Source organism: Saccopteryx leptura, chromosome 5, assembly GCF_036850995.1.
Source record: "Saccopteryx leptura isolate mSacLep1 chromosome 5, mSacLep1_pri_phased_curated, whole genome shotgun sequence".
Lineage (NCBI taxonomy): Eukaryota > Metazoa > Chordata > Mammalia > Chiroptera > Emballonuridae > Saccopteryx > Saccopteryx leptura.
Genome location: NC_089507.1, coordinates 123,626,034 through 123,651,742, shown reverse-complemented (window position 1 = coordinate 123,651,742; position 25,709 = coordinate 123,626,034). Strand labels below are relative to the sequence as shown.

Genomic DNA, 25,709 nt, shown 5'->3' with positions numbered 1-25,709 from the left:
ATGAGCTAATAACGGCCTTCGTCCAGAGGCTTATAGAGTGCACATTTTGTACTGCGTGTTATGTTGGCTTATTTGACTTGAAATTTCAAAGCCTGCAAGCGGGTCCCTTTCCTTTCATCACTATAATAACAGCAATCCTCACACGGACACCTTTTATCCTGAAGCCTTTTAAGTGCATTCCTGGCTCTCTGAGTGGCAAAAGCATCTGCTGCTTTGCTGAGGCATTTCCCAGTGGGCACGGTGGGAGCCAAAGCCTGTGAAACTGTTCCTTTGTTTATATAATGCACACCTTCTTGTTTCAAAAATAAACAGAGGCAGACTGAGTCAAGGAGCTGTCCATAAAGAGCCGTCTGTCTATCTGAAGGTGGACAAGCTGAAAATCAAGGGGCTGAGGAGACAGACTTGTGACTGCCACAAACTGTGATCGGTTGAACATTAAATTTACCTTAAGCCTTTCCAATATACATACGTGATATTATATATATATGCGTGTGTATATAATATATATATACATATATATATATTTTATACACCTCTCATAATAGGACAGAGTGATACTTAGAACTCCTTCATGGGGCAAAATTATTTTCCTGTTTCAGATTCTAAAAGAAACATGGTCTGTTCGTGCTTTCATAAAAGGGACATGCCTGTATTCTTTTTTTTTTTAAATTTTATTTTTATTTTATTTATTCATTTTTAGAGAGGAGAGAGAGAGAGAGAGAGACAGAAAGGGAGAGAGAGGAGAGAGAGACAGAGAGAGAGAAGGGGGGGGGAGGAGCTGGAAGCATCAACTTCCATATGTGCCTTGACCAGGCAAGCCCAGGGTTTCAAACCTGCGACCTCAGCATTTCCAGGTCAACGCTTTATCCACTGTGCCACCACAGGTCAGGCCATGGCTGTATTCTTGACATAAACAGTCGATAAGAAAATAGCAGTATTCTTCACTTGGTCTTTTATTCTGTTCCTTCAAGATGGAAGCACAACACTAAGGGATCGTCACAGGAATAGTGTCTGAAAGGCATGGGGGGCTGAGCAAACGAGATCGTATTTGGAACTTGCTGATGGTGTAACTTCCTAATTTGACGGGAGGGTGCTAAATAGAGATGCCCTGGTTATAGGCCTTCGTATCTTCTTTAAATAGCCTTTATCTTATTCATGGCTTTAGAGTAAAGTCAGAGAGCAGCTAGATTCATGGTGGTATTTCAGAAGCAAGTCTATGTCCTGTTATAGGTGGGATACTAGGTGGGCAGGTAGCAGGTCCATATCTAACCCTGGAATTAGAAGACGCCGCCCCACCTGCTGACCTGGTGAGGTGCCCACACCTCCTCTGCAAGGCAGCAGGCTTTAGCTGCTCCTCCAGGCTTGGCCAGACCTCTTAAAGGAAAGAGAAGAATCATATAATCTGCACACTATGGAGGGGTTGAAAATTTGAAAATATTAAAGGGATTATAGACAATTGTTAAAATCTCAACTTTACCTGGAGTCAATCTTTAAGAGCCTTACTTTAATGGTGTCAGTACTACAGAAGTCAGAGCCTGTCTTTTTAAAAGGTGGCATTACCTGCATGCCCAAAATTTATTTGATGGTGTTTGGCTTTTCTCTCTTAACGGTATCTTTTTTGAAATTGGAAATTTATACACGTCTGGATTCCTACAGAATATTGTATATCATGGACATGAAAATATGTCTCTGTGCCTGTGTTTTTCCCACAAATTTGTGCCCTTGTTTTAGGGACTACCTGGAACTACCTATAACAGTGGTTCTCAGCCTGTGGGTTGCGACCCCGGAGGGGGTCGAACGGCCAAAACACAGGGGTCGCCTAAAGCCATCGGAAAATTTTATTTAAAAATGTATTGTATAATAAATATGTATTTTCCGATGGCTTTAGGTGACCCCTGTGTTTTGGTCGTTCAACCCCCGCCAGGGTCGCGACACACAGGTTGAGAACCGCTGACCTATAAGGAGAAGTCCTTTCACCTGGAACCTAATTATACAGAAAGCAGGAGAAGACAGGAAGGGCATGAGCATCCTCAGGTCACCAGAGCCTGGAATCCTGGGGGCTCAGTGTTTTGTGGAAAAAGTCTTCCCTTCCTGTGATCCACTCAGAAAGTGTCATGCCAGCTCAGTAGTTCTCTGATTTACCAAAGCAATATATTCTCATTTGGAGAAATAGGAAAGTATATTAACTCAGAATATTGCCATATTTTTTTTAAAAAAAAAACCCAATGCTAATATTTGGTGTTGCTTCAATTTCTTGTTATTTAAAAAAATCCTTAAAAACACCTCAGTTCTGACTGTATAATGTCCCATAGTGTGACCACACTGTAATTTGTTAACCAAACTTTTCTCCCTGCCAGTCTAGTAAAGGAAACATCACTTTTCTAAACTTTTGCAAATATAATTAAACTGGCTTGTCTTCAGCAATTATTGAAAAATTTATTCATTTCACTTTGGGTCATAAAGAAATCCTAGGGAGCGCGTCTAGTGCAATCAAACTGGGTAGGTCCTCTGAGCCTCGTACTCACAGTGGATGGCCTGCCAGGCAGTCTGTTGGCATTGGGTTTGTGGGGCTCCCTGCGATGCCTCCTAAGCTTGGGCACCTGGTTTCAGCCACTTTAAGCATGCCACACATTCTTCCTCCCAGTTGGAGCCACTCCTTGTGTAAATGGAATCCAGGTCTCCAGAATGTGAAGAATACCATCACCATCAACCTCAGCACCAGCAAAACTAGCACCCCCTTCTCAGCCCTGGAAGGTTATGCACCCTGCTCTTCCTGCCCAGCCAGCAACCTCCCCTCTCTCTTCTAAATGGCAGCTGCTGGATCATTTTCCAAATGCCTCTACTTTCTAAGCCCAGCCTGAGGAGAGGGTCTGCAGGGGGTCTCTGCAGCATAGAGACACTGTTCACAGCCCTCCCCTCCCGCTCAAGGAAGACCTCAGAACACAAAGACTTGGCAGTTTTCCCAGGAACTGGGGGAAAGGTGTAGCTTGCCCATAATTCTGTTTGTTTGTTGCTGACAACTATAAGTACAAGATAAATTACCATATTTCCCCATTATAAGACACACCTTCTTTCGAAAAATTTGGGGTCTAAAAATTGGGAGCATCTTATACAGTGGTTGTAGATTTTTTTACTTGCATTTCCCACTTTTTTGACAGTGATGAGGAGTTGTATGAATTTTATGATGAATACAACTTGAGTTCAATAACTTTATGTAATACCTTTTTTTAAATTTCCTACCCAAATTAGGGTGTGTCTTATGCATGGGGAATATGGTAAGACTACCTCACAGGATGAATCTGACACACAAGTAACATGAAGGAGTGTCTGTGCCATGTGGCGCTACTTCAAATAATAAGCTAGCATCTTTTTCTGCACAGAGGCGCCCTTGTCCTCTGTTCCACAGCAGGGGTAGGAAGGGGCTTTGCAGGGCCAAGTGGGTCGGCAGAGGGGCCCTGCTGGGCGCCCTGGGCTCAGTGCAGAGCCGCTCGCTGCGCGATGCCTGTGGCCAGCCTGGACGGGAGGGCAGTGGGCAGTGGTGCGATGCCTGCGGCCAGCCTGGACGGGAGTGCAGTGGGCAGTGGCGCGATGCCTGCGGCCAGCCTGGACGGGAGCGCAGTGGGCAGTGGCGCGATGCCTGTGGCCAGCCTGGACGGGAGCGCAGTGGGCAGTGGCGCGATGCCTGTGGCCAGCCTGGACGGGAGGGCAGTGGGCAGTGGCGACTCGGCACCGCTGCCTTCCCGCAGTTCTGCTCTGATAATGAAGTAACATACGTGGTGAAGGAAACGTGCACACAAAAGGCACAGTTGTACTTTGCTCAACTGCTGAATCGTCTGATTTTACTCCAGACCAAACAGCTCCCTGTTTTCACAGGTGAAAAATCGTGAGAAATGTCTGGGTACTCTTTTGGTGGAAGGAGGTAGGAAGAAGTTGAAATATTACCCTTGGAGAAACAGGATTTAAACTGAGTTTATCGAGGATAATTCATCAAAATAAATCTTAGAGAAAATGTGTCCCTTTTATCCAAGCTGGGAAAGGGAAATATGAATTCAAAGCTAAATGTAAGATGGGCGCGATGCCCGAGAACCGCAGATACCCACAGCTGGCGTGAGACGGGGGTCAGTGCGGGCCGTCCTCGCTGTCAGGCCCAGAAGTTCCCGGCCGCCTGTCACCTGGCATGTGTCCACACACTGCTTGCATGAAGCATCCTGGTAGACACTCAATTGTGTGTGTTACCATAATGGCAGGACCCTTTAGTGCTTGCATTAGGTTTTCTATTAAAAACAAAAGCTGATTTCTTTTCCTCTAAGTCTCTAGTGCCAGGTCCACCTCGGAGGTTCATAATTGTGCTACAGCTCAGTTCAGTTCTCTCTTACATCTGCGCTGCAGCTCGGACACGTACCTGTCCCATTCTAGAGCTGTAGGCGTCAGCAGTCTGTTCCCCAGATCGGCCACCAGCCTAAGACTTTTCCTTAGGAGACAGTGGCTCAGGTTGTGTGTTTCTGGCCATCAGCCGTAGACGTTGTGGGAAGTAGCCAAAGAGCCATGCGAGACTGGGCCCTTGCGTCAGAGTGCACCTGGCTCTGGATTCCAGGACTCTCCTGAGACTAACAGGTGGCCCACCTGGAGGGACAGGGCCTCAGCTAATTGCACCACCTAGGATGGCTTTAAATAAGGGGGGGGGGGGATAGGACGCAGGTGGAAGCTAGGTGTGGCTTATGAGAGCTCTTTGCCTTTCTTCTGTCCTCTGACCCAAAGTCCCCTGACCCAAACTGTCTCCAGACCCAAACCCAGCCGAGGCCTTAGACTTCAGGAACAAGGGGAGGCAGAGAGGAAAGTGACTTCTCTGTGCTTCTAGAAAGGACTCTATAATCAAATTTAGAAGCTTAAACCTTTCATCATGACAATTTATTCATTGTCCTGAGGCAAGAGGATTGTGGAGCCAGGATAGTGGAAAAAACTAAAGTTTGGGATGATCCACTGTTTGTTAACTTGTAATATTTTGCTGTTTGAATCCTTCATAGGAGTGAGTACCTAACAACTAGAAAGATCTCTTAATTGAATTCAGAATTTTAAGGAGGTTTGAGTTGAAAGCTTCACAAGTGTGAGAAATGAGGTGAAAGTGTCAGAATGTGGTGATTAAATTAACCATGTGAGTTAATGAGTCATTCCAAATACATTTCCATGTGGGATGCTTCATTATATTTCCTAATACTCTGTGGTAAGTTGGACATTAATTAGGATGAAGTAAAACTTCTATAAAGCAATATTGAGTTTTATTCTCAGAACATAATGTAACCTGAAGTGAAAAGGGCTAACCAGACACCCCGCTGTTCCCCACAGTTATCATCCTACGTAAAGCTCTGGACCTGGGCATGTGTAAAGGGTCTGGAAATGAAAATGGAGAACCATCATCAGTGTTTCTACTCGAACTTTCTCTTCTCTTTAGCTTTAGTCTCCAAATACAACATTGCAAATAGGAGTAAATTTATCTTCTAGTGAACGATTTGATCTCATGGTGAACAATTCAGCAAATATTTGTTCACGATAATAAAAATGCAAGGACGGCAGTCCTTTAATAAGTAATGCTGTGCAACTGTGTCGCATTCACTTGAAACAAATGCAGAAACTAGATCCTAGCACTAGCTCATTGCATATTTCTACAGAGCAAGAGCTATAGGGTAAACAATTAGAAGGAAATTTCAGTAAAGTGAAGTTTTTGGGTGACGTGATTTCTTCCTTTTTGTGTGGTATATATAGTATTTATGAGTCAGGAATTTTTTGTCTTGAAAAGACTAATTTCCAACTAATTCAACCTTGTCTTACAGATGAGAACAGTCTTTGAATGTGGTTATACATTGCTCAGTTTTTCTAGAAACTGAACTAGAGCCAGCATCTTCAGACTCCTGGTTAAATGACCTGATTAAATGTCAGCTCTGGAATTCTACAGACTTGACCCGAGTTCCCATACTAGCTAGAATGTCACAATTAAACTGTTTTCTCAGTGAAGTTGTGGTGAGGATTAAGTGAGATGACCACGTCAACCACCCTCGACCTGTTAGCGCCTCTCCTCTTCTCTCCTCCTCACCCCTTCATTAAGCAGAGGATATTCCTAGAGAGCCTGCATACACTGCAGAGGAAGAGGAGGGGATCTGCATGAAGCTTGTTACCCCAGCGTCTCTTGGTGACAGAAAACCACCTTTGCATAAGAGAAGACTAGAAAGGGCGACTGTGGTTCCAGTGGCTGGTTACATGGACCACACCTTTCTGCATGACCCCAAATGACTTCCCATTTGGGTTTTAGGTTTGGGGTTGCCTGATGCTTTGGGGAAAACTCTAGAAGATTGTGATGGAAACAGAAAGAAATTCGTTGGTTCCATGGGTCCCCATGAAGCACAGAGAGACACCCAGCCGTACAGACCCCTCAGTCTTGCTCAGGTGACTGAGAGCATGTCCACCACTTACTGCTCCCCATGTCTTCCCACCTAGGGTGGCTTTTCACTCAACACCTAAGGGTAGGATTGCCCAGTGCCACACTGCAGACGAAGCATGTCTGAAAAAAGCTCCACCTGAGCCAAAATGGGAGCAGTGACTCCCAATGCAAGGGTCTTGTGAATAGGCCAAATCTGAAATTATGTAAACATCTTAGCCTCCCTTTTTTGGTGTGAAAATGTTTTGTTTTTCTCATTATAATGCTGCTCTACGGTGTGATATTTTCAATAAAGACAGCATTTTTGGATGCCCCTAATTCTGCAAAATAAAAATCTTAGTAACCCTATATTTACCCACCCCATATTATTTTTTAAAAAAGTTTAATCCTTGAGATACAAAATAATGGGAATTATCGCTCCAAAGATTTTTGCCTTCTCCATGGTTATTACTCATATTATACATGTGTGAGTATCTCAGCAACCTGGGCAGGGGAGCTGTTAGAATTGGTCTCTATCAGCGATGGTTTGTTTGCAAAGCACAGAGCCATCTTAAACTATTTGAAGAACAAATACTGGAATTAATTGGAAGGAATTAATTGTAAAGTCTTTACAGTATACTGGAATCAAGAATTGTGACTCCTGGAAGCCCAGATAGCTATTCTTTTTATCTTTCAGGCTTTCCCACTGGGGTCAGGGAGTCTCTCATCTCCATTTTCCTATGCTAATCTCCTTCATCCTTTCTCTGTACTTCTTTCTCTGTTTCACGCTCCCTACCCAGTTCAGCTGCAGATGACCCAGATGACCTCACTTTTCAAGTTCTCAATAGATACCAACAAATAGCTCCTCTTCCCCAGGTCTGGAGTTCCAGGAGAGAGAAAATGATTGGTCTAGCCAAGATCAGGTGACCATTGCTTGGTTCAGTCAGATGAGATGGGGCGGGGAGTAGTAACCATTCACTTGATTGCTCAAACCAGTGAATGTTTGAGAGTGAAAGGGGTTACTACTCATAAGTACATTAGAACAACAGGTGCAAAGCAGAACTGCCCTGGGGAAGTTGCAATGTTTGTTTACTCTAGATATGGAACTTTGGGCTTCAAGTACCTATTCATGTGGGCAGGGAGGGATTCCTTAGAAAAGGGGAACATTGTATGGGGACAGGATCCCTTTCGAAATTGGCTAAGTGTCAAGTCAACTAATAAAAGTAGGACCTTGCCTGACCAGGCGGTGGTGCAGTGAACAGTGTCAGAGAACCCAGGTTTGAAACCTCAAGGTCACCGGCTTAAATGCGGGCTCATCTGGCTTGAGCACAGGCTTGCCAGTTTGAGCACGGGGTTGCTTCTTGAGTATGGGATCATTGACATGACCCCATGGTCGCTGGCTTGAACTCAAAGGTCACTGGCTTGAGCAAGGGGTCACTTGCTCTACTGTAGCTCCCCCTATCAAGGCACATATGAGAACAACTAAGGTGCTGCAACAAAGAAATGATGCTTCTCATCTCTCAATCGGTCTTCCTATCTGTCCCTATCTGTCTCTCTCTCTCTGATTGTCTCTGTCTCTTTAAAAAAATAGTGGGACTTTTTGTATATATTCAGTATTATTGGAGAGGATAATTGGAGGCATAATGCTGCTATGAGGTTGCCCGTGGAAAGAGACAACTTGGTACTCAACTGCTTTGGGGCGCTGTGTATCTGTTAGCTCAGCTGAGAGAGGAAGACACCCGGCTTCCATTCCTCCATGTGGGTGGTGGGGAAAAACTTAGCCATCCCTTCTCCCCCTTTGTATGCCCCCTGAGTGTGGAAAGACCTGAGAACTGGAGCAGGTGGCTGAGCTCAGGGCACCCCTTAGCACTTCCTCACCAATGTTTTTCCTCCTCTCCCATTCCACCCTTTAATGTCAGCAGGTGTTCCCCCAACGCCTCCTGCAGTCACAGTTTCACACCTCTTAGCTCTGCTTGTCCAACTGTTAAGTGAACATTGTCCTTGGCCCCAAACTGTACCTTAAAGGCATTATGAGCTCAAGAACCATATACAACACTTCTAATCCCTGGAGCCTAGTCCTGTGCTAAGTTCTGAGTCCCTGTACCAAATGCTTTCTGACTTTTCAAAAATCACAGAGCATCTGACACCAGTGTAAGCAATTTCCATTGTCTTTTCTCTGCATGAAGTGATATCTCAGCTGTGAGCTGGCCTCAGAGGGGAGGGTACCGTGTGAGGAGATTGCTAATATGCAATGATAGTTTGCAGTGAGAAAGTGAATGACATAAAACAAAAGGAGGAGTTTATATTTGGAACTGAGTAGCTGTGTCCTGGAAGTTAAAAATAAAGGTTTAGCCCTCACATCTCTATTTTTATACATACTACCACCGTAATGACCCTGAACAAGAAATAGAAATTTAATGTTGATTTTCTTCGAGGGTTATTGCCTTTTGCAATGGAAAATGACAACTCATTGAATGTATCATGTCTGCTGCAGGCTGCAAAGATGACCAAATGAAAGAGGCTGTAAATGAAGTTATGCCACCTCAAGTAATAGTACTTCTTGGCTGTTTTGCTAAACTGAATGTCTTTTTTAACGTCAGGGATGAGGACATCTGAGCTTGATATCCTGCTGAGTGTAGTAACCAGATCCATTGCGCAACACACTTCACTGAAGACCATATGAATTTATGCAAATGTTGGTGAGCTGCACAGTGATGTAGGGTTGGTTTTCCTAGTCAGATAATACTCTTTCTTTTTTAAAAGATTTTATTTTTTATTTTATATAAAGGGGAGAGAGAGAGAGAAAGAAAGGTGATGGGGGGAGCGGGAAGCATCAACATAGGAGTAGGTTCTCGTATGTACCTTGATCGGGCAAGCCTGGGGTTTCAAACCGGCAACCTGAGCATTCTAAGTTGACTCTTTTTTACCTGCTGTGCCACCACAGGTCAGACAAATACTGCTCTTTAAAAATTTTGTTAATTTATTTTTTTAGGGGGGAGAAAGAGAGAGAAACATCGATTTGTTGTTCCACTTATTTATGAATTCATCCGTTGATTCCTGTATATGTCCTGACAAGGGATTGAACCTGAAATCTTTGTGTATTGAGATGATGCTCTAACCAACTAAGCTACCCAGCCAGGTCCTCAAATAATACTCTGAAAGAATACCAAAGCCAGATTTTAATCTCCATAACAGAAGCAAACTTTATAAAAAATAAATCTGGGAATAAACCACATTGGAGACTTGCACTGAAAAATTAACCCAAAGACACAATTTAACTGTTGCTGGGTGTCCTTTCTGGCCATGTTATTGGCATGGAACCTGAGCTGAGAGTTTCCTATGGAACACCCAGGTTGGCCAACTCCTCGAAGCCACACCCACATATAAGGGGGTGCAGGTGCTACATGGTGACCTTATTCCTGTTTCCCCATGGAGAGGGTCCTGAGAGGTGTATCAAGGAACAGACGTCTCGATAATGCTATTGTGCTCCTGCCCAGGAGGGAGTCCTTGTTAGGGGGAAAGATGTGAAAGAAGTTGATCATGACACCCTCAAAGGGTTCCCCTAGAGCACTGGTTCTCAAACTTTTTGAAGTTGGGGTACATTTAAAATCCTACAAATAATTGTAGGCGCACTATATACAAATTTCTGAGAAATATGTTATAATAATTAAGTCAAATATTAAAGAAAAAAATATAAAGTCCAAGCGTGCTTTGATGGTAATTAAATAAAATAAATATGACAAATTAAATTTATTCCAACATTAAAAAACATTGTTATGTTACATTTTTTTAGTTATGCTTTTTAGAATTTGTAAAAAAGAGGGGTTAAAAAATTAAAAAATGACAAAAAAGTTATCTTTTTATATATATAGATACATTCTTAGTAAGATTTAGTAAATTCGGCAGGTCCCGGCACCAATGTGTTAAGTTCTTTCATTCTCATGTTTATGAGAAACATGAGCCTGATGTGTCCTAGTGATTTCTTCAATGTTTTGGCATATATTTGAAAGGCAAACTGTCATTTCCTTGTCAATACATTGAAGAATTCCTCTCTTTTTACTCTTAATTGTGTTGAGTGCAGAAAACCCCCACCATGCATATCATTTTAACCTTACACCAAACAAAGGATAGAAGAAACTTGCCTCCAGTCTTTCTGGGGAACATGGGGGGTAGTGTAAACAATCCAGCACCACAGCTTAACAGCCTTTTGCAACCTAATCAGGCAAGTGAGGTGGGGGGTTGGGTAGAATTGTCAGTTTACAGCCAATTCCCCACACCTCTGTCTCCCAAAAATCTAAACTCCAAAAACCCTGTTGGTTTTTTGGTCCCCAACAGACACATATTTCTCTAGAATACCATAGAGCACACCTGGAAATCTTCTAGGGGACACACTTTGAGAACCACTGCCCTAGAGTATTAGCACATCTGGGCCTCCCTGAAAGAGCTCTTTAGTCCAAGCCTGGAGGCAGTTCCTGCTACATAATCCTCAGGGTACCTTGTTGCAAGAATTACTACAAATTTCAGGACTGCCACAACAGAGCGTGAAACCAGCTGCAAAACCCTTTCAAGGCCGGGGCCCTGTGTGACTGCCCAGGCTGCACACCCACAGAGCTGGCCTTGCCTTGAGACTTAAATGCTTTGGTGCCTATCTTCAAAATGCATTGACATCTTTAGGAAGACTTAAAGGAAATTAAGGAAGGCAAATACACCAAAAAATTGGCTACCAGTGATACTGACAGTATGTATATAAAATGCCTGTATCTCACCTCCAGCCCATCAGTACCTTTGGCATCTTACAAAGTGAAAACTTACCTACCTGATTAACTCAGATCAGTTTGCCTCCCAGAAGGTGCCTGGAATCATGTAATTCAAGTCAGGCAGGCTGTGGGAGGGGAAAGCTGAGGTAATACACTCACTCAGCCTAATCCTCTCAGTTTCCCTGACTCCCTTTCTCTGTCTTTCTACATGTATCATCTGCAGCCTCTACACCAGGGCTCCCCAAACTACTGCCCGCGGGCCACATGCGGCCCCCTGAGGTCATTTATCCAGCCCCCGCCACACTTCTGGAAGGGGCACCTCTTTCATTGGTGGTCAGCATCCATATCCTGTGCTCCTGGAGTACTGTATGTAGCAGCAGTCGCTCACGTACAGTACTACTTCCGGTGACGCGGGATGCTCGCGTCACGGCTCCGGAAGCGCGTCATATCACTTGTTATGGCTAACAGTGACAAATATGGAACCGGACATTGACCATCTCATTAGCCAAAAGCAGGCCGATAGTTTCCATTGAAATACTGGTCAGTTTGTTGATTTAAATTTACTTGTTCTTTATTTTAAATATTGTATTTGTCCCCGTTTTGTTTTTTTACTTTAAAATAAGATATATATGCAGTGTGCATAGGGATTTGTTCATAGTTTTTTTTTATAGTCTGGCCCTCCAACAATCTTGAGGGACAGTGAACTGGCCCCCTGTGTAAAAAGTTTGGGGACCCCTGCTCTACACTATAGCAGAGTGGTTTTCTAAAAATGGCATCTGATCCTGCCCCCCCCCCCCTTTCCTTGCCGAAAAGACCTGAATGACGTTCTAGTGCCTTAGAGTCGATCTGCAGTTGACTGCAGGGCTGCGTGTGTTCCGGTCTCTGCAGGACTCTGGCTCACCGAGCCTCCAGCCTTGCCACTTCTCTCTGCCTCAGGCATTTGGCAGGAACCCTTCCCTCCACCTGGACTGCCTTTCTTGCTTGTCATCTCTCCCCTATGGTTTTCCCCTTCCTCCCAACTTCCCTCTTTCTTGACATCACAGTGTACATGCTATCCTAACCCTCCACCCATGTATATCCCACCACCACCACCACCACCAGTCTGGGCATACACTCTCATTGCACCTTAATTTGTTTTTTATTATTACTGTTATTCAGTGAGAGGAGGAGAGGCAGAGACCAACTCCCACATGCAACCCCACTTGGATCCCCCCAGCAATCCCAATAGGGGGTGATGCTCTGCCCATCTGGAACTTTTCTCTATTGCTCAACAACCAAGCTCTTACTGCCTGAGGCCATGAAGCCGTCTTCAGTGCCTAGGGCCAGCTTGCTCCAGTGGAGCCTTGGCTGCAGGAGGAGAAGAGTGAGAATGAGAGAGAAGTGAGAGGATGGAGGGGTGGAGAAGCAGATGGGCGCTTCTCTTGTGTTACTTGACTGGGAATCGAACCTGGGACATCCACACACCAGGCCAACACTCTACCACTGAGCCAAACGGCCAGGGCTAATTTGTCTTCACTTGACTAGACTGTAAGCACCATGAAAGTGGACATATCTGTTCTGTGAATCATTCTGTCCTCATACCCAGCATAGTGCCTGAAATGTGGTGGATGCTCAGTAAGTGTCTGTTGAAAGTATGAATAGATATACACCCAGTTCATAATTTATGCTTAACGTCCAATACCTTGTGTTACTTGTTGTCCTTTGCTAATTTCACCAGTTAGTTTTGAAACTCTGACATCAGGCTACATTTCTATTCTTCTGCACCTTCCACATTGCTTAACTGGTAGTCTGTGGTCAAGGAATGTTATTGACTAATAGCTTGTAAGCATTTTACACATTCAACATCCTGCCATTACAGAAAAATTATCTGAGAGAAAATTAATTATGTATTGTGTGTGTGCATATGTTATTATACATAGTTTCTGCTGATTGGCGAGGTAATAACCAAAGCAAAGTAATCTTATTTATAGGTTTTGTGCCTCAAAATAAGTTATACTGTGATATAAAAATGACCCTCACAATCTTAGGTTATTGAGTTTAGAAATATTCTTGATATAAGACTTTAAATGACTGATTGTGTTCAGTGTACTCTGATGTAATGCACCATTTATTTAGGTATATAGCCACACACCTTATGACGGAGATATGTTCTGAGAGATGTGTCATCAGGCGATTTTGTCACTGTACAAACATCCTAAAGGGCACTTACACAAACCTAGGTAGTGTAGTTGACTACACACCTAAGCTCTATATAATCTTATGGGACCACCAGTCCGTCACTGACCGAAGGGTTGTTACAGGGCATGTGGCTGTCTGTGAATGTGCATAATCCCATGTGTTATAACAACTGTTAGAATTTGTCTGGTAAAATGAATTGATATGCCATTATTCTTTCTTATAATGTGGCTTGTCCTCAACTCCTTGTTCAAAATAGCATTTGTAAGATAGACGTGCAGTGATAAAAATCTTAATGTAATGCTCAGGGGCAATATTTTTTTCCCCCAGTAACTTTTACAACTGAAACTCTTACAGTAGAGCTTTGACCCAGTGGGTTTTTAGTTCTAGGCAGTCTTTCTGATGGACTTCTCCCTGCTATATTGTTTTTTCAGATTGTAGGCCTTGATAGCATTGAAAATATTTTTAGCATAATTAATAATAGCTTATTTTCCTACTTTCTTTTAAATGCTTTTTGCAGACAAGAAGCCCCAAGCTGTCTCACAGTCCTCAACCTCTCAGTTTGGGCGACCCGGTTGAGCATTTATCAGAGACATCTGGTGATTCTCTGGAAGCCATGTCCGAGGGAGAAGCTCCAAGTCCTTTCTCCAGAGGCAGCCGGACGCGGGCAAGCCTTCCAGTGGTGAGATCAACCAACCAGACGAAAGAAAGATCTCTGGGTAAGCCTTGGAAAGCAGTTTATCATGTCCCTTTATTACTGCATGTGTCTGTTTATATACTTCTGAACACATACCCCTGCAATGAAATGTTAATTTGATCTTGATTTGTAAGAACACAAGTTATAAGAATCTTCACTGATTGACATCAAGCATGAAGACTGGCCCAATGGGGAAGCAGCAAGTGGGAGCTATCTTAGGGACGGGGCACATTCAGACATTCAGACTTGGCTGGAGTGAGCCCCTCGAGCTAAACGCTAGCTGTACTTGCCTTTGTTGCTGGGGGGATAGCAGGGTAAAGACTGCAGAATGTTGTTCCTCGGGAACCACCTTCCTCATCCCAGGAGCCTGAACAGTTGGAGTATGAGCCCTGGGATGTGGATTTGCACCAGCCCCATGCCACGGTCTGGCAGTCCAGAGGAGGATGTGAATGGCTTGGAAGAAGTACAGTGTGGCCCAAAGTCCCCAACCATCAGTGAAAGCTATAAACTCAGGGCTGTTCATTGTCCCCCACCACCACCACCTCACCAAAGTATGAAGGGACTTGGCACGCCTTGGGCGTAGATAGCTTTTCCTTTCAGCATGCTTTCAAGAAACACAGGAGGTTCCCTCTTTCTGCCTTAACACGTACCCTTTGCATTTTCATGTTGGACTTGTACTTTCTGTTTCACTCTGATACAGTTTTCTGGCCCTGTAACAAAGTACAGGTTATGAGGACTTAGATCTTTGCCAGTTGTGCTGGTGTTTCGAATGCTCAACATGCCATTTCAGGTTCTCCTCCCAGCACTTGTGTTTGCAGACAGATGGGGTCAGGGGAAAGAGGGGACAGAAACTGGGTCAACTCAGAAAAACTTTCAGGTTTGGCCCCATGCACAAGACAGTTAACTTCCGTCTTGTAAAAGCTGCAAATTCTTTGCTTTTAGGAAAATAAGAGAAGATCAAAGGCGTTGTCCTGAATGTGTTCCTCACTTGCAAGCGACGAGAGCAGAATGGGTTTGGACATTGTCCTAAATAAGAAAACCTTATTATTTGCATTATCAATATTAATTTTTAACATTAAATGTATATACTTCATTTTAATTTATAATTCAGGTTCCACGTTTCACAAACGAGAGAAAATAACACAGAAAATCTGCTTTTTAAAAAGTTTTTAGAGGTCATACAGTTAATTAAGTGGCAGAAGCATGTAGTCTGGCCTCTGGTTCCTATTGCTTCATTGACGAAGGCAGGAGACACAAGGGGTTGATATACTCCGGGAGCAACCTGGGCCAAGGCAGTGTCAGGAAGACACGGCTTCCACACTGGTCCAGGCTGGGCTTGCCGGCTGGATCCCGGAGCTTTAAACTCACTCAGGCTTGAGGCAGGAGCACCAGCAGCCAGCTAAGGAGTGAAATTTCTCCTTTGTGCTTTGCAGGAAATGAGTGAGGTTCAGTTCTTTGTAGAGATAGCCTGTGCTTTGCAAAATAAAATGAAGGTAAGAATAAATGCCTATGTGCCTTCCCTCATGCCTAGGGAACATTGAGCCTGGTGGATAATGGAACCTTTGTCTTGCAGGCAGCCAAACGAGTAGGCTGTGCAGGTAGATACTGGCAGCTTCAGGAGGCAAGCCTCGGGCAGAGAGGTTGCAGGAGCCCGTGGCAGCCTTGTCTGAGCAATTTCGAGGGTGGCTGGTGTTTTCTCTTGATGTGGCTGCCCTTTGGCAAAATGCCGAGTTTTACTCTGAGCACTCTGCACTATTAAGTGCTGTGAGTGCAAAAAGTGCATTTGAGTTTTTATTCTTCTAGCTGTGAGGGGCTTTGGGCCTGTGATTTTTACAACTGGGTAGAAGGAAAGGAACACAATTAGAGAGAGGAATGAGGAGTTTGCCTGTGTGAGGGGAGCTGTGGTTCCAAAACACGAACTGGCATTGGGCCAGGGGGGTTGGCACTGTCCTTGATCGCCTCTTGGTGGCCGGTTTGGGAATGTCCTCCCCCCGCACCTGGCCTTGCAGAGTAATTCAGTGGGCCTGGTTGGGAAATAAACAGGAAAGTGAGTCAGAGAGTCTCAACACAGCCAGCCTGCCAGGGAACTTGTTCAGCTTTAGGTTCAGGAAAACCCCTGTGTGCCTGGCTTTATTTAACTCAGACCCGGGCTCCTGGGAACAGCAGGACCGCAGAGGGCTGGAGCACAGGGTGTCTCCCAGCCCTCGGCGCCTGCAGGCCTCAAGGCTGGGACTTGGATGCTGAGCTGGGCTCCCCTGCAAACCCACTGTTGGTGCCATTTGGACACCTGAGTACCTTTTGGTATCTGTACAGTCTCATTTTACCCTAAGACTCCCCCAAAGCCTTGTTTATCCTGCCATTTTAACATTTTCATAGCTTATTTATCATAGATTTTTCATTTTTTAGAAAATCATATTAAATTACTGATTCTGATTATGAATATTTTGGGTCCCCTTAAATTTTGCACTGAAGAATGCCTCACTCTCCTCACTCTAATGGCTGCCCCGCATGTCACTCCAGGAATGACATTCCATTGCTGTGGCTTTAAAGCCACAGAGCCAGGAAGGAGGCTTGATGGAGACCAGTTCGCAGGCTACTCTTATGCACATGCGCAGTGTGTCACTCCAGACCTCTGGCTCAGACAGCCCAAGGGAGGAAGACCTGGGCACCCTGAAGGTGGAGCCTGGACTAGACAGATCCTCAGTCCACCTGCCCCCTGGAGGGGATGAGCCTTCCCCTCACTTCAGGCAGCTTGTGCCTGGAGATAAACCTGCCTGCTTAATCGTTTCTGCAGCTGACTGATTCTTCCCTTCTGTTACCTGCACGCACAGGGGATGGGAGGAGTGCGGGAAGTTGGGTGCATTTCCCAGAGGCCTTAAGAAGACATGGAGGAGAGAGGAAGGAGAGCTGCAAGCTGCTGGTTAGCACAGAAGTTAGGTGTCGCTGGTGTCTGTTATGACATACCCTCCCTCAGTAGTTATCCGGGGTAATTCCTTAGAGTGTCTGGGACTGCAGGCAGGACCCAGTGACAGCACAGCACACAAGTCCTTCCTGATGCCGAGGGCAAGCTAGTCATTCTTGGGAATTTACCAAGCAGAAAAGTAAGAAAGAAATATGCTCAGCAGCTCTGATTTCAATGATCTTGAAATCTTCTAAATCTTGACTTCTGCAGAGTGCTGGGTTCCTGGCCCACTCTGCCCATCAGAGCCCAGATGAAATTCTTCTCTGAGGCATTTATACCATTTCTCCTTCTCTCTCCCCTCAGTGAAAACATGGAGAAGATAAGGAGAATGGAAGTCTACAAAACAAAGTAAAAACCTCTTTGCAGTAGAGCTTAGTTTTAGAAATGATTTCTGTGAAAAACTGCCATGTGGATATTAGGTCTGGGTCTCAGAGATGGGGTCGTCCCTTGCCTTTTAATCATTGCTGTCTTATAAATGCCTGTCTGGAATGTGACCATGGGCAAGGGCTGGTGTCTGGCCACTCAGCAGTCAGCTGGGGGGGGGGGGAGCCACAAAACCACCTTCCCACCCTTCTCTGTGTGCTTAGGAATTTGAAAATAAAACTCATGTGGAAACAAGAAGAGCAGCAGCACAGCACCTCGCTGTGGCCAGATGCTTGTGTTGACCATATTCTGAGGTTAGCTTATCTTTTCATCCTCTTGAAGAGGTTTTTTTAGGTTGAGGTCCATTTAATCAGTTTTTCCTTTTATGGATTGAGCTTTTGGTGTTAGGTCAAAGAACTCTTCACAAAGGTCAAGGTCCTGTATAATATCTCCTATTTTTTTCTATAAGTTTTATATTTATGTATTGTGCATTTAAGTCCATGATCGATTTTGAGTTCATTTTTGTATTAGGTGTGACACTTAGAAGAGGGGACTCCCTTACCAGCCAGACATGTTGCCGTTTCTGTGACAAATTGTCGCTTAACAAGCAAGAATGATTCTAAATGGCTCCAGAGGATGTTAGACTAATTGAGGGAGAACTTTTTCCAGCATGTGCATTGTTGAATATCTATGTGGCTGCTCTTTTATTCCAATGTGATAATAGTAATGGTAACCATTCTGGAGTGGGGGTCTGGGGGAGAGGGATTTAAGGAACAGAGATTCATGATTGCAGAATTTTTCATCCCATGCACAAGAATAGGTAGGAGGTTAGAGCAAAGGATTAACCCATTTATGCCAAAGGTTGAAATTTTTGAAATTCAGTTCTTCAACAATTTTCCAAAAATTCACATTACTTTTTGACAAGCTCCTAGAATGCCAGTATCTGCAGCACTGACTAACTCTATGTACCACATGATAACATGTACCCCCAAGAGACAGACATGTGTGAGAGATCAGACCTCAGCCATGACCTTGAGCAGTAGGATAGAAATGACTCCCATGTCTCCAGGGTCCAGTAGCAGAACATGAGGTATGTGGGTTGAGGAAACCTCCATCTGCGGAGGGGAAAGCCAAGAGGGTTATGAGCAATGACTGTGGGACTCAGATTATTTGAGCGTGAAGATGATCTCTTGGATAGTTAAAATAGAAATAAATGTTGGACCAGTGAGAAGTAGTGTTGTTCTGTAGAGGCAGTGAAACATTTATAAATTTTTTTTTCCTAAGTACTAGTAGTGATTAAAATGTAATATTATAAACACAAAATTTGCAGAAGAGAGTTTCATAGTATGTCAGTAGGTTTGGGGCACATTCCTGACCTTTTAGGGTGCTGTCAGAGAAAAGGCCCGAGTGTCTTCTCTAGTATGGGAACTAAGAGGGTGGGGGTAGGAGATACGGCATCTGGCTGGCCTAGCCCCCTCCAGCCTCCTCTGGGGGCCTTCCTTTGCCTTGGAGGAGGACAGCAGCTCAACCTGGACTACCAGATGCGCTGGGTGCCCGAAGTAGGAACCCCGAGGCATTTGTGGAGGCTTCTGAGTTTCCTTCAGCATCAGTTGCCGAGCTCCCAGGGTATAGTCATTAGCTCAATAGCAGTGAGAGTCAGGGTGCAAGGCATCTATTTTTCTAGTGCCAAGAGCACATGTATGGTACCTACTGTGGCACAGGAAGCAACTACTGGCAGGTTCCTGCTCGAGGCAGCATGGCTTGGAGTCAGGGCTGGGGTGGGGGGAGGCTTCCTTTTTGTCAGGTGGGCTCTGCAGTTCCCCAGCTCTGTAGTTCAAATCAGCCCCATGATTCTGCAAATCACGTAATCAATCCATATTTGCTTAAACTACTCAGTTCCCTGTAACTGAAGCCTGACTGATAGAAGGGGTCTGAGTTGCTGATATTTAGAAATTGTACCGCTGCCTCTTGTGGGTGTTTCAGTAAATATATACCAGTAGGTTCAGACAAACGACTTCTAGAGGCTTGGCAGTGAACTGGAGAATGAACTGGAAGTGTGGTTTTCAAATTGTGTTCCTCAGAACTCTAGAGTTCTGTGGAGTTTTTTCTGCAATAAATATTGTAGTTTGAAATAATATTTCATTTAAAAAATGAGTTATGCTAAACTACTAACACACATAGTAAAAACATGAAATAGATGAAGGGTATGGGGGAAGGAAAGAAGAAATGAAGGAAGGAAGTTCTGAAGACATTTTTTTCTATACGACAGGAGGTGTTTGGGATTTTAATTTGGCTAAATTAGGTGAGTCGTAAAGATTAGCTCTGTTTTCTTGCTCTTGGCATAACGAATATCTTGAGAGGTATATTTTATAAACTGAATCGATCTTTAAACTAAGAAATAAATGGATTTGAGACTGACAACCACTAAAAGGAATATTTCAAGAAATTCTTTGGTATAGTGAAATAGTTGTGATAAAAGTAATCACTCCTCATTTTTCTTTATGAGTTTGAATTTTTATACTTGAGGTTTTCTGAAAGAAGGGAGTACTTATTCAAGTTTACCCAGTTGGCTCTCAACTCACCCATAAAAAAGAGTGTTTTTGTAAAAAGATGTGTAGACTCATATGTGTTTGTGCTTATGTTAAAAAATAAAGTTAGTCAGATGTCTTTTGAAATCTCTCACTGTTCCAATTCCTGGTTTGCAACTCTGCAATGATTTCTCATACTTTTTAGAAATCGTTTAATTAATAAGGTATCTGTGAAGGTCCAATATCTCCAGGAGTACTTTGTAGTATCCTGCAGGGTGTAGGTAGGAAAGGCCCGGGCAGAGGCGATTAGAAGATTTGATTGGTCCCAAAGGTCAGAGCCTTGCTGGAGTCACCACTACTATCCAGGGGCTGCTGTTGGCTGGGTGATAAAAATAAGGAGTCTGGAAAAAGACCAGAGGTCTGCTGTTTCTCTTTCTTTCTTTAGTGCTGGAATATTCCAAAACCTGGACTACAGGTCACCTTTTCATAAAGTTAATATGAAATGTTTCAGTAATGCAGGTGGAGCTGTGAGGTCAAATAGCTGGTTATAGGGTTTCATTTCTACAGCCACTTCAGAAAATCAACCTGCCAGTAAGCCAGTGGGAAATATTTCTTTTTCTCTCTATCACAGCTGTATATCCCATCCTCACCCAGACATCTAGATCATTTTTTTTGTTTTCTTTATCTTATGTAAAAAAAAAAATACTAAAAAACCTCTTTATCAAGTTTCATAAGACAACATGAGAGAAGGTAAGGCAAGTTTTATCTATCATGTATACACCTCTGTACATCCAAAATAGATTTGATTATGCTTATTCAGAAACAATAAAAATATAAGGACCATTAAAACAAACATGAATACAATAGCAGTCGGGCACAATATGTGTGCCAGAGAAATTAAGATAAGGATAATTGCTGTAATTGCAGCCAAGGCAAAAAGAGAGAGAGAGAAGAGAAATAAGAAATGTAATCAAGTAGATTTCATTATTTAAGAAGAGGTTTATGCCAAATCATTAGAAAAAACAAATGTTTTAAAAAATTATAATCCAAGTCCTGGCCAGGAGGTGGTGCAGTGGATAGAACATCAACCTGGGAAGCGGAGGAGCCAGGTTTGTAACCCCAGTGACACTGGCTTGAGCGTGGGCTCATCGGCTTGAGCGTGAGGTCGCCAGCTTGAGCGTGGGGCCGCCAGCTTGAGTGTGAGGTCAGAAACATGACCCCAAGGGTGCTGGCTTAAGCAGGGGGTCACTGGCTCAGCTAGAAACCCCCCTCCCCCTGTCAAGGCACATATGAAGAAGCAATCAATAAACAACTATATGGAATAGATAGTTATATTTAACAGTTGTTGTATGAAAATAACTTTATATAAGTACATATTTATATAAAACCTCAAAATCTAAGGGCATAGTATGAAGCCATGTCTTATGAATTCTACACATTTCTGGTGATTTAGTTTGATACATGGAAAAAGTTGATGTAGTCTTGATAATTCACCTGGCCTTCAGAGGATTGGCCCTTGCCTATTCTTGGTCGTAGCAGGGTGGATAACTTTAGATAGAGAAGAAAATTTGAGAAGCAGATCATTGTTGAAGACTTTAATGGGGGGGGGGGGGGGAAGAGAGAAGGAATCTCTCCCACAATGATAACATTACAAAATTTTTATACATTCTAATGATGCCCACTGTTGCCCTGCACTCTCTCCAGGAATGAGATTAGAAGTTTCTGGATTCAGAGAACATACTTTGATATGCTCGGCCATGGTTTGGTTGGAACAAGAGACCTTAACAAAATGTGCCTGAACAACTTACAGGGAGAAGATTGTCTGTCAGTCTCTAGTTTCCTATTACTCTGAAGACTTGACCTAAAATCTCTTTACTAAGTCTTGCTGTTTCTTTAGTAAATGCAAGATTTGCATTTAAAAGTTTTTTTAGACTGACCAGGCAGTGGCACAGTGGATAGAGCATAGGGCTGGGATGAAGAGGACCCAGGTTCGAGACCCCAAGGTCGCCAGCTTGAGCGCAGGTCTATCTGGTTTGAGCAAAAGCTCACCAGCTTGGACCCAAGGTCGCTGGCTCAAGCAAGGGGTTACTCGGTCTGCTGTAGCCCCATGGTCAAGGCACATATGAGAAAGCAATCAATGAGAAACTAAGGTGCCGCAACAAAGAATTGATGTTTCTCATCTCTTTCCCTTCCTGTCTGTCTGTCCCTATCTGTCCCTCTCTCTGACTCTGTCAAAAAAAAAAAGTTTTTTTAACCAAATTAACTTGTTCTTTAAAAGCTGACTTTAAAATATAATTCTTTATGTTCATCTAATTGTGTAAGAGCTCCCACACATTTGTTTTTGTACCATCTTGAAAGAATACCTTAATAAACAGTAAAAATAATATTAAGATGTTAAGTAGGACCCCCTGTTTAATACTCTCATCCTAGCAGTGACCACCAGAGGGGGGCTGCCTGCTGCCATCAGGAAACTGAGATTTTTGGCAGCTCTTACACTTGGGGAGGAAGAAACACATTTTTGCATTGTTAGAAGGTAAACATATGTCTTCTAAGGTGAAGGACTTGGTGAAGGCTCCAGGTTATTTCCTGAGCAGATTTCTTTTTGTGTCAGCTCTGTGACAAGGGATTGCAGTTAGGTCTCCCTGAGGTTTGAAGACAGCTCTTGTCTGGATCACCGGGACCCAGTCTCTATCCAAAAGCTGCTTTTGAGCTGGAAGCAGGCAAGCCCCAAGGTGCTGCGTGATGGTGCTGTCTCAGTTCTTGTCAGTGTAAGCCGCTCCTAAATTTAGGGGCTTTTATTGGCTGAATCGCACCCCTCAACTCATGAGTTGAAGTCTTAACCCACCAGGACCTCAGAATATGACTGTATTCAGAGATAGGGCCTTTAAAGAGGTAATAAGTGAAAATGAGGTCACAGACACCAATGTGACTGGTGTCCTTATGAGAAGAAGAGATTTGAACACAGACACACACAGAGGGAAGGCCATGTGGGGACACAGTGAGAAAGTGGCTACCTATAAGTCAAGGAGAGAGGCCTCAGAGGGAACTAACCCTGCTGACACCTTGATCTCAAACTTCCAGCCTCCAGAACCATGAGGAAATACATTTCTGTTGTTTAAGCCCCCGGTCTGTGCTACTTTGTCACGCAGCCTGAGCAGAGCCATTGGGGGCCCAGGACAGTCGTCTCCTCTCCTCTTCTTCGCTCATTTGAGGGGACAGTCAGGCTATGGCAGTTTTCACAAACTTCACATGTTTTTTCAAGACAGTGAAATTAGGTTTGTCGGTTTTTCTGTTTATTTTCATTTGGTTTTATCCCGGCCTCTTCAGCCTTTGCACAGTGTGTCAGTCTGGTTTCTCAGCACTGCAAGGGGAAATGGAGAACCCTGGTACAGACTGAGCTTCCAGCTGGCTTTCTGTCCGGCATCCCCAAGCCCTGTCCTCAAACTGAGCAAACAAAGGCTGTTTGGCCTCTAACGGGTGTAACTATTCCATCCTGAGAAGCTCCTGTTCCATCACGCTGAGCTGGAGTTCTCCCAGGTTTGGGAATGTCATTAAAAGTGATATTTCCCACTGACTTTGCACTTTCAGAATTTTTCCAAGGTGTTAATTGGCTTTCAGACATCTCTGGCTGGGTGCCTCTTAGGAATATAAAGCTGAACATGATAAAAATAAATTCTCCTTCCCCATAACACACACACACACACACACACACACACACACACACACACACACACACACTTTTGCCCACTTATTTTTTTTCCTCCATTCATGTATTTATGCATTTACTAAGAATCTGTTCAATTTCTAGTACTATTAGCAGTGCCATGGTGAGTTATTTTAAAAATATATAAAATCTGGTTCTTTTATTTAAGGAATTTTCAGTATAACTAAAGACACATGGTGACCATGTGAGAATTTTAAAATATACACAAATCGAAGACTACGAAGAATCTGTGCACACCCCAGACCTGACAGCCTCCGGCGGCCCCGGCGAGCTACCCCTCAGGAACCGTGCCCGCACTGCGCTCCCGGTCTGGACCCATTGCCCGCTTCCCAGCCTGCTCACATCTGTGCGACCCACCACCAGACCTCTGCCCAGAGGGTGCTCACTGGAGAGCCCTCCCCACCAGCTGTGTTCTTTCTCATGACACTGATAATTTAGGAATGCGGGTCTCAAACTTTTCCCAGCTCTACCTCTTGAGTTTTGGTTCAGTCTACTTGGAGTGGGACCCCAGAATTTGCATCTCTAATAAGCTCCCAGGTGACCCTGATGCTACTGGCCTAGGAATGACTGACACAGGAAAGCATAGCGCCCTGGGCAAGACTGACAGTGTTGTTACAGTGCAGCACCCCATGAGGACATTTTCATCAGCCCGCAGTAGGGGGTGGGAGGCACTCAGACTTTGCCAGGAAAACAAGGAGGGCTCAAGTGTCTGGCCTTCATCTTGTTCTTGAGCTAGAGTACTTAATCTTGGCACACATGACGAGCAGGGCCCTCACAAGAAGTGTGCGAACAGGCACCCTTGCCACACCTTGGTCTATCTTGCCTTCTGTGCGTGCTGTTCTTATTTTTGATCCTGTTTGATCTTTGAACTGCTTTTATCTGCTACTTCATCCCCCAGCTGACACACTTAGAAATGTAAGCAGATGCAACAATAAAATGTGGCTGACCTTTTTGTATGACTTCACACCTCTCCATGCACACATCCCAATTTCCTGGATTCAGGACACCCTGAATTCCCCCACCAGCATCCTGCCCTCATCGTCCCAGGGAACCCCATCCCTTCCATGGTCCCTTAGCACCTAGATGTTGATATTCTTTTCGGTGTGCTGAGGAGTCAGTGAACCAGGGACAGTGCAGCTGAAGATTTTCCTGGGGAAGAAGGTTTTATTGGGACAAGAGTCTCTGTGCTTTGATCCAGAAACCGGTTTTGCATGATTCTAGGGTTATGTACTTTCCTATGCTTCCAGGTGACTTAACAAGAGCCAAGTAATATAGGAACCTTTTTAAGAGTAAAAGAGTTCAGTTCAACAAATGCATATGTATTAAATACCTGCAATGTACATGGTGCTATATCAAGTGGGAAGGAAGAAAATCATTCTTTTAACAAATAGTTACTGAGTTCCTACTGAAACTCTCACACACAATCAAAAAAAGAGTCACAACCTTCTGATCTTCTAGAGTTTCTCTTCCGTTGGGCTGGCGAGTGATAAACAGCAAACAAAATAAATGATAGATGATGATAGATGGTATAAGTGCACTGGAGAAAACTGAAGTAGGGGAAGGGTTCAGAGACGAAGGCAGGAGAGTTGTCATTTTAAAAAGAATGGAGAACATCACTGAGAAAGTGTCATTTGAGCCATGACCTGGGACATGTGAAGACATAGGCCACTCAGATATTAGGGAGAATTCCAAACAGGGAACAACCAGCACAAAGGCTCTAAGCAAGAAAACACCTGGAGCATTTCGAGAATGGCAAAGAGACCACTGTGATCAGAGCAGCACAGTAACAGATGAGGAGAGACTGAGGTTGGAGAGTTAATAGGGACTGAATAATATTGGACTATTTAATTACAACAACAAAGAATTGGGCTACACTGGCTGCTTCAGAATGAGAATGACTCTGTGGCACAGTTGTAAGTAGTGGCATCACTTCAGTTATGAAGATTGTATTCTGGCTCTTGGGTTTGGCATAGACTAAAGGGGCACGGGCAGAAGTCAGGACGCCAGTAAGGAGTCATGCGATAGTCTAGGGAGATGGCAGGTGTTAGCAGTGGATGCAAAGAAAAAAATCTGAATTCTGTAGGTGTTTTGAAA

At 44.0% G+C, this 25,709-nt stretch overlaps 1 protein-coding gene across 20 annotated transcripts in view; it reads left to right on the top strand.

The window, feature by feature from the left end:
• The window catches only part of KIAA1217 (KIAA1217 ortholog), a 561,660-nt gene that overhangs the window by 374,550 nt on the left and 161,401 nt on the right, over nt 1–25,709 (top strand). For all 20 annotated transcript variants that reach the window (XM_066383953.1, XM_066383955.1, XM_066383952.1 and 17 more), the window contains one exon: nt 13,862–14,060. In XM_066383953.1, the coding sequence (XP_066240050.1) occupies nt 13,862–14,060 (199 nt within the window). The remainder of the gene's footprint in view (nt 1–13,861; nt 14,061–25,709) is intronic.